Below are 9,665 nucleotides of genomic sequence, written 5' to 3' on the forward strand. Positions count from 1 at the left end.
AAATTGAATTGAATTGAATTCTAACACATGCAGCCAGGATAACGTGTATGTGGTTGGGATAAAATACATCAGAGCTACTTTATTTTACCTGCTGCCACTGTTAACAGACCCAGATAAGCAGCAGAAAATAAATGGATGGAGCGATGGATGCACTGTGCTGTGTGCCATTATTACCACTGCTACTATGGTTAATACCCCGGCCTAGCAGAGTGGTGAATTACTACCAGCCTTGAGCCAAGTGTAGCATGATTCAGCTGATAACATAGTGGGCTTGGCTAGACAAACTTGTTAAGTTACTGCACACTGTAGATGACAGATTTACTAAAGTTTAAAAAGTTAACTTATTTTGCTGTGCTCTCTTACTTGAGGAGAGTTTTGGAGAGGACAGAGATCCTCTCTCTTTGGGTTTGGATTGGAAGTCCAATAGCTTTTTGTTTATGCACAGAATAATTCATTAGTAGTGAGTGAAAATCACTTATCTACAATTCACTCGAGTCTGTTGTTAACTGTTAATTTTTTTAATTATGATCTTATTGCTAAGATATATATAACATTTGCTATAAATACTGTAGTTTTCTAGACCTTTAACAACATCAGTACAAGCACCCTGTGTGTGCATGCAATACACGCCATACTCGATGTACATACTCACACAAAGTTTGGGCACTTGAGAGACTACTGATACATGTGATGTTTTATCAATGTCCTGCTGTCCACAAGCTTTTGTCAGAAGTACGTTTATACTAAAGGCTGTAAATAACCAGACACTTATCTAGTTTAGAGGCTCTGAATCATTTCTTGTTGTGCTAATCTTGCATTGTTTCACTTTCTGTTTGCCAATCTCCTGAATGACTGAGCCGTTGTTTGATTTTTACAATAAAATATGTGAAAAAGCATCTGAAGCGATGGCACATGAAAGCAAAACCACTCGTTTCAAACATGGACCCTTATGTATCACAGGGAGCACCACAAAAATAACAAGTAAGAGTGAAATTGCAGAAATTGGAAAACACAGCATCCGACTAAACTAAAGATAATACAAGTGCCCTTTCACATAAGACAGTTCTTGAATGTAAAGAGGAAAATAACAAGCAGATGCAGATTAAAATACAAACTGGAGCAGGAAGTGCTCATTCAATTTCCGTCTAATCTTTTTTATATTTTTCCCTTAACCTTCTACCGTTCCCTGTTTCACAATCACCGCCCACACTCTTTCAACCTAGCAACTGCCCCCACACACTCCCCCAACTTCTCTCATCTCCATTATTTTTCTGCCAATCAAAGGATCAGGGTCACGCAGGAAGCGTCTGTCAATCAAAGGCAGGGTCTGCTGAAGAGGCGGCTTCAAACGCACACTAAACCACAGACAGAAAGATACATGTACACAAGGAGACATCTTCACAAAGCTTCAAACCCACTCTGACTTAAAACACAGGTCACAGGCAAGGGCTCCTGAGGTAATACTAATAACTTTTGTGTATGCTAACAGGTGCAAAAGTACAATTAGTTTCTGTGCACTATCTGTATAATATCTAGTGGTTATAGATGGGGCCATGTTTTTCACAAGTTTCATGGCCACCGTTGTTCCTCCTACATGCCTGGAAGGCTGTAAGGTGGATTCAGTTGGCTGCAATCTGCACCACTAAACACACTGGTTCTGTAAAATAAATGTTAATTAACAGCCAATATGGCCAAAACAAAATGTTATTTTCTACTATGATGAAGAATTGATTCAAACTCAGTGGAGAGAGAAAAAAACAAAACAAAGCAAAAACAACTCTGGTTTGGTGTTGTGCTCATTGACGGCTGTTTTCCCGGTTGGCATTAACTGAGCCAAACAAAGCTTTGTAGACAGGATTAAGAATGTGGACATCATTTTTCTGTGCCAGAGGCAGAAAAATGCCAATAGAAAAGTTATCAACACAACTACTGTATACAAGTTGTTTTAAGTCAATTGACAGAAATAATTACTTAAAAACGGACAAAATAACAGTTAAAACCTAAACAGGAAACAGTTGTACATAAGTCTGACACAACGTCAGACTGAATAATAAAGTGAAACCAAAAAGAAAGGCTGCTGTACAGTATGTTTGTGCCTAAATGCCTGTTGTTGGCAGATGGTAAGAAAAAAAACACAGTTGAACCTTTGCTAAACAATTCATATTTGTTTCTGTTTCAGTAATAATTAATTCTTCTGGAAATACAGTGATGAAGAAAGGAGTGTTTGACAGACTGCTCTGTGTGTGTGTGAGCAAAGAAGAGTGCCGGTGGATAGGTTAAAAAGAGGGAGTGGGTGTGTGTGTGTGTGTGTGTGTAGGCAGCACAGTGTTATAGTAAGACAGAGGAGTGTGTGGTAATAAGGCTGTCAGTCACAGCAGGATCTCATTAAGACAGAGGAGCTCAGCCTCATTCCTCATTAGTCTGCCTTAACTACTGTCTGCACACCTACACTGCACAATAAGGGACACACACCAATTCATACACAGTGAAACATTTGCACACACTCTTGACACATGCTCCAACCTTCAAACACTTCACACATTGTCTCAAACACAGGCACACATTCACATACATTTCTCACCCAATACCTAACAACTACTCACAACTCAAATGTTCATAATTCAAACACACACCAAAAGCTCTCTCATACACCCACACACATCAGAACCAGAATGAAAGCCTATGTATGGTTTGTGACAAGCATCGTGAAAACAATGTAATCTCAATTTTACAAACCAATTAGACTGTTAATAAAAACTTCCAAATGGTGGTTGTTTACTTGCCACAGCGGCCGATACATAGACAAACACTACCAGGTGCAGACAGATTTTGGCTGGTGGTTCATTTTGTGCCCAGATACCAGCACACATAACTCTAATGTGAGACAGCTGTGCTGCCTCTCTTCAGTCCTGAAAGCTCAGTTTAATGGTTCCGTAATGAATTTAAATGGATGTGGCGTGTACCTGCTTGATTCTGCTGCAGTTACAGGTGTGCAAAAATATGCAAATGACAAACACGCTCCCACAACAACACGTTTCAAACACTGTGTGTTTATCTAAAAAGAGACTTTTAACAGACTGTAATTTTCTGGCATCCTGAATCTGTGAAAGATATCATGACATGATAGCGGGCTGAGCAGCGACCATGGAGGGTCTTTGTTGTTGCTTTATTGATGTGTAATTAACATGTTTAACAAGACAAGTGATATATGGATTCTTTCCCCCCCTTCCACTTACCTAACAGTAAACATGTAAAACTACCCTGATTCAAAACAGTATAGTCAAACTGAAGTAAACATTAATTCAAAAACTCAATATATATAGTAAATCCTTGGTGTTTGTTTGTTGTTGTTTTAATCTGGGTTCTTATTTGGTCAAAACTGTCATTACCAAAAAGAAGAAATTTAGATTTCATTTTAATTTTTCTGCCATGATACTATCCCCTAACTTTAGTCTTCTCCAGGGGACTCTGATTCAATATGGGCATGCACCAAATTATAGTTTGGAATACAACTTCAAATCCAAAGCCTAAACAGTCAGTTATTATGCTGGGAGTCTGATGTTGTTAGCCCCATCTACTCAGCAGGTGTTCAAATAAAATGATTAAAAAGTAGCATCTAGTGCTGTAGTAAAGTTAGCATGCCTGGTCAACTAACTTCCATTTTCTGAGTGGAACAGAAACTTTACAGCACTATGGGTCCTCCCAGATGTTGAATCACTTAAAACACTAATGGTACTTCCTGCTACCAACCTTATATGGGGTTGTTAAAGAAATGTGTCTGTTTGTAGGCTATACAGGGCTATGACATATTCCAGTCAGAAGCACACTACAGAAGTTGTCTTCTGGCAACATGGGCTATAAAATGCCAGTCAACTGCTGCCATGGGAAATGCACAAGCTTAGTTTTCACAAATATGTCCAAAAAAAAAAAAGAAAAGAAAGTTTATCCTCTTTTGAAAAAGACAATAGGTGCAGTATCATTATACTTTACAAAAAGTGAGGAGAATTCAAATTTCAGTTAGACTGACTTTGTGACTACTTGCAAAAGATGCAGAGAGCACAGGAGACAAAAAAGGACCTTGACTGTTCAACAATCGGACTACTTACATAGTGCTTGTGCTTGAAAATAATCCTCAAAAAATCAAGGTAAGATCTTTGTTCTGCTGCAGTATAGGAAGTGAAGACAGAAAAACAGCAAGACAACATGGAGTGTTTTGGATGTTGCTTTGCCTGTGTGAATACGATGTGAAGACCCTTAGGGAAACTGACAAGCACACCAACTACCCAGCTTTCAGCCTTTTAATTATGTATCTGTGTGTTGGTTGATGCAGCTGAGGATTCTGAAATTTCTTCTGCTTGTAGTATAGTGTCAACGTTTTCTCTTTCTAAAAGTTAATATGTTCTTCCCCAGAATGCACTGCAAAGACACGGTCAGCTACAGACACCTACAAATAATGTGTGGACAAGGGTACAGTAGTCACATGACTGGACATGATTAACTTGAGTAGCTCAATGGATAAACTAGAACTGTAGTGAAATGAAAAAAAAAAAGGCCCTTCGATTTCTACATTCATTAATTATATTCCTCTCACCAAACTCCCCCCGTCCTTCTAACTGTATCATGCAACCCCTGTGTGCAGTGCTCAGGGGACACTACAGCAGGTCAAGAGTGGAGTTGTACGAGCTTTAATTAAACCAGCTGCTTTGCTGTAATCAACTGAGCAAGTTAAGGCAACAAGGTGGACTAGCAGCTAATTAATGTGTGCAGGATTAAGACCACAACACACATACACACAGTAACAACCAAGTAGATCAATAGATATCTAAAGTGGTATGGTGTATGTGCACAGAGACACATGCAGAGACACACACTGACAAAAACAAACAAACACGGGTGCACACACACACACACTGTATTTTTATGACTCAAACATGTAGAGAAAGAAAGACTCGCACACATACAGAGAAACAAACATAAAACATCCGTCACCACCTGCCCAGTCATGCAGCTCGCCAGCTAACCATCTATCTGTTAATGTACTCATCCATCCATCAATCAGTCCGCCATCCCTCCATATTCCATCCATTTATTTTCCCCTGCTTTTGGCCCAAAGTCTGTGCACTTACAAGTACATCAGTCTGACTGCCAAGCCACATATCCATCCATTAATGAGCCCCTCCATTTATCCATCCATCCATGAGTGCTCTCCATTTGTTTTGTCGACAAGTAAAACAAAAAAAACTGAGATTTCATCTCGCTAGGCCACAGTGGTTGTTAAAAAAACAACAACACTATATTGCTTTAAGAGTGGTACCATCATCTGTTTTGTTTTCTCCTCTGTATTTCCTATTTATTTGTGAGTGTTGTGAAATTGAATGGACTTAATATGGCACTCTCTTACGTAGCAGCTCATTCCACTGGACAAATGAAAACACCACCATATATTCAATTTTAAACAGATTTCATCTTTTCATTTCCTTTTTCTGAACTAAAGAGTAAACCCGAGCACAGCGTTCAGTTTAAAGAAAATACCTCTAAGGCAAGCGTGCACACAAAAAGGAATATTTTAATATCCACAATGTTTTAATATTCTGTTGGAATGTTAAGATAACAAACCACAAACCTCTACATATCTGTCATCATGCATCTTAGTTGCTGTTAAACGCCTCCTCAGGTTCAAAACTCTCCCTACTGAAATGTTGAAAAATAAACAAAAAGGAATATTTAATATTCCCTTACGAATGCTAAGATATGCTATGATAAGATGAAATATCCCAAGTATTGTTAGAGGAAGAGTGCAAACATACAGAGTGCACGTATGAAAGAAAATGTAGATTATTCTGAATAAATGTTTGGAAGATGAATCGAAGAACTGACATCAGTGGACTCAATCATGTAAGCAAACCCCGGCGTTTAAAGACCCTACTGTATTCAGAATTCTACTCATTTAACACATACATTTACACTGTGGTATAAAAGGATCTAGGTTTAAAACGCTCTCTTAATACAATCTTCACATGCCCATCTGTACATTGAAAAAGTTGTTTGTTGATTTTATTGTTCCTCCTGTCCTTACTGGCCATCAAGAGATTCCCTCTCAACACAGTTCCAAAGAGATGGGGGACAAAATCCACAGTCCTCATGTGAAAGATTTCAGACCACCTAATATGAGGCAAGTGGATATCTTGATCTGCAACTTGTGATTATTTCATATTTCAATTTACATTGATATAAAAGAAAAAAATCTGTTAATCGTGTAAAACACTGGAGGAGCTCCAACCAGAGAATATTTGACATTGTTGCTTAGAAAAAACAAATCGATTAATTGACTAATTATATCAGCTTTACTTCCAATGTTAACATTCTTTTTAGCACAGACATTCCTCTTGTGTTTTTATATAAAGAGTTTTCTTGCTGTAACCAACTTGAAGTATCTAACTAGACTGCTAAAGCCCAGATAAACTTTAAAGCGCATTTTTACACAGAACCAGCTGCTAATTTACACTTATATTCAAAATATGTTGGGAAGGAACCTCTTCAGACAGGAGAAACAATAACAGCAACCAAAAACTCTTCAAATGTGCATATTGTTTCAAGACAAAAGTGAACCTATCCGTCTGCAAACATAATAATTGCACTGGTTTACAGATGTTTGGTAAGGTTGTACTTGCCTCTAGCCCAACCATTGCCTGTCAGTGTTATTTCGTCATTGTGACCTCAATTAAACTGGTTGTTTGTCTATCATCATGTTCAGTTGAGTAAAGTACTAAAGTACTGTAGCTGTAGCTAACCAACACGTGGCGTCTCACCAGCTTTAGTTATATATTTGCAGAAAATGTAAAACTTTAAGCAAAAAATGACGGGTTTCAGAGAAAGAACAGAGACGTGTCAATGTACATCTAAGTTCACTCGGTGAGCTGTTGATTTCCCTGGGCATGCTGCCAAAATGTAATCAATATACCGGGAATACTGTGTTCCCCCTCTTCCATCTTCTTCTACTCGCTTCAATTTGTTCTCATTAAAGAAGATCCATTCTACTCCTTTCTCCTTCACTTAGTGTTGATTTCTCCTGTTTCTCCTTATAGCACTTCTAGTACATGATCATCTGAAACTCACAAGACAATTTTGACACTTCTCCTAGTTGGCTGCTTGTAAATCACTGTTGCAGGTGAATTCTTTAAAGCGTCATTATTTAACTTTTCTACCTTAAAATAAGTTAAAAAATAAATCATTCTGATGCAACACTGACTTGTAATAGGATGAATGGTGCCTCTGTCATCCCCACTCCACCTGTTTCTGCACTAGGTAACTTTTGGTTACCAAGTGCATAACACTTTACGGCAGTAGTCACACACCACCAACTATATTCCTGATTTTGGTGAAACTGGTTTTCCCTCTGATGGCTGCTCTGCCTCAACTCTCAGTGATTAAAAGAGTTTTTTCATGGACAGTAAACTGCTGCTACATGTAGCTGCCGTTAACCAGCTTGCTCAGTTAGTTAGTCGTGCTGCCCGGACTGAGAGCGACCCAAATTTTACATAACGTTGCTTTAAATTAAATGTTAAAAACAAATAAATAAAAATAAACTGAAATTACTTTTTTTTTTCTTTAAAATATTTGAAAAGGTCCTTGTAACCACAAAAGCACATAAAAGTACTTATTAGTATGCATTTGTATCAACCCCTTTAATGTCTAAGCAACTGCTAATAAAAATATTTTGATGCCAACCCTACTGTTTTCTGCTCTCTGAACCAAAAGATGTACTTACGTTGGCCCCAGCGGCCCGTACGGGGATTCAGGTAGTTTGGGTAGAGCCCGTTGGGTCTGTCCATTTTGGCTAGCAGCTTCCGGATGTGCATCACCTGTGATCAACACAACACACAGTGGAAGTTCTAATTCACGCCTAGATATTGCAAAGCAAAGAAAACATGCAGACAAGCTGCAATACTGCAAATGTAAGCACATCCAGTCCCAACGTACACATATAGACAATGTTACTTGTACCTTCTGGTAGTAGGCAGGGTTTCCTGTCAGGTAGGTGAGGTGAACAAACTCCATGTGGAGAGTCCCAAACTCAGCCAGGATGCTGCTGCCCGCCGACGCCCAACCCCAGTTACGACCAACACCGCTGGAAGAGGGGGAGGTGGGAGGGGTGGAGAGAGGTAAAGAGAAGAGAAAAAAAGTTCATAACCTGTAGTCTATGCATGCCTGAGGTAAAGAAGGCTAAGATGTAGTGAGCAAAGATGGATGATTTAATATTCCATAATTTATCCGTTATAATTTAATTATAGGAATAATACATAGTAATAAAAATTTCCCATAATTTATCGGCCCAATAATTATGGTGGATCCATGATTTTGAGAGGTGCAAGGCTAAAAATGTAAAAATAAATTAAAAAAAATCCCAAGTATATAAAATGTAGCATGATAAAATGTATGATGATCAAATGCGGTAATCTTGAACATACATTTTAGTCATCCATTATCTGGTAGACAATGTAGAAAATCTCTGTATATAATAAGGTTAGAACAAGGATTTACATGTCATAGTAAGATACTGTTGCAATTGGACTTCAACATCTTTTCAAAACCACCAAACCAGATAATATATTTTACAGTCTAGTGACACATGGCAGTGTTGGAGCTGGATTGATTACAGCCGGGGCAACAGGTCCGCTATGTGTTCAGGAGTTTAAAATGACATTTACACATGACACGTATTTGACACAGTAGGTTTCTTGAACAGCTTCAATTTTGCATGAGTGCATAATAGGTTGCAACTGGTAGGTGTGTGCCTGTGTGTGAAGAGGAAGCGTGTGTGAGAGGCACCTCGTTTGTCTAATCAAGTGGAAGAAGAGAGAGATGTGTCACTTGTGTGTGTTTTCTGTTTAGATGAAATTCCTGCGTGTACAATTATTCTTAGGGACATCTGCGTATGTATGGACATGCTCCACTGTGTGTTTGTCTAGTTGCAGACAAAACACAAATTGTCCGCGCTCTAACAAATTAGAATTACTTTAAGAAAAGGAGGCCCTCGCTTGTACAGCACACATCCTCAACAACCTGCTAACTGATGTAACAGGATGCTGATCACACACGCACACACACCAAGCCAGGGTGCTTAGCAACAAAGTAGCCTGCAGGTTGATACAGCAATTTTATTTAATTTCATTGTTTCATTCAATGAATAAGTAAATTGATAACACAAAGAGCAGTGGGGAATGGAGGGAGATAAAAGAGCACACACAGAGGCACAAAAAGACACACACACACTTCCCAACGCTCTTCACAGATACAAAAAAAAATAAAAAATGAGGATAGGGAAATGTTATGGTAATGTTACACTTCAGGCCAAGGCTACAACAGTAAAGTAGCGCACTGTTATAAGCTGCAGGCTAACAGGGCGACTACAGGTTTCTAAAAGTTCAATTTAACACTTCTTTTTGTTGCCTGCTCACATAGGTTCCAAAAAGTACCCTGAAGACTCAAAACCCTCCTCTCACACACGCACACAGGTATTTTCAGTTATTCCAGTTTGAAGTTCAAGTGCAGCAACATTGGTTATAAGACAATGTGTCCAAATTATGTAATAATAATAATAATAATAATAATAATAATAATAATAATAATAATAATAATTAGTAATAATGTCTGATGAAGGTGTT

At 38.4% G+C, this 9,665-nt stretch overlaps 1 protein-coding gene across 1 annotated transcript in view; it reads right to left on the bottom strand.

Annotated features, from left to right (window-relative positions):
- man1a2 (mannosidase, alpha, class 1A, member 2) overlaps nt 1-9,665 on the bottom strand; it is a 114,459-nt gene that overhangs the window by 18,852 nt on the left and 85,942 nt on the right. Inside the window, exons 7-8 of the mRNA XM_035676643.1 lie at nt 8,005-8,128; nt 7,769-7,862 (exon numbers count right to left, since the gene is read on the bottom strand). Of these exons, the coding sequence (XP_035532536.1) occupies nt 7,769-7,862; nt 8,005-8,128 (218 nt within the window). The remainder of the gene's footprint in view (nt 1-7,768; nt 7,863-8,004; nt 8,129-9,665) is intronic.

Source organism: Morone saxatilis, unplaced genomic scaffold (genome assembly GCF_004916995.1).
Source record: "Morone saxatilis isolate NCDOM2014 unplaced genomic scaffold, NCSU_SB_2.0 Contig5, whole genome shotgun sequence".
Lineage (NCBI taxonomy): Eukaryota > Metazoa > Chordata > Actinopteri > Moronidae > Morone > Morone saxatilis.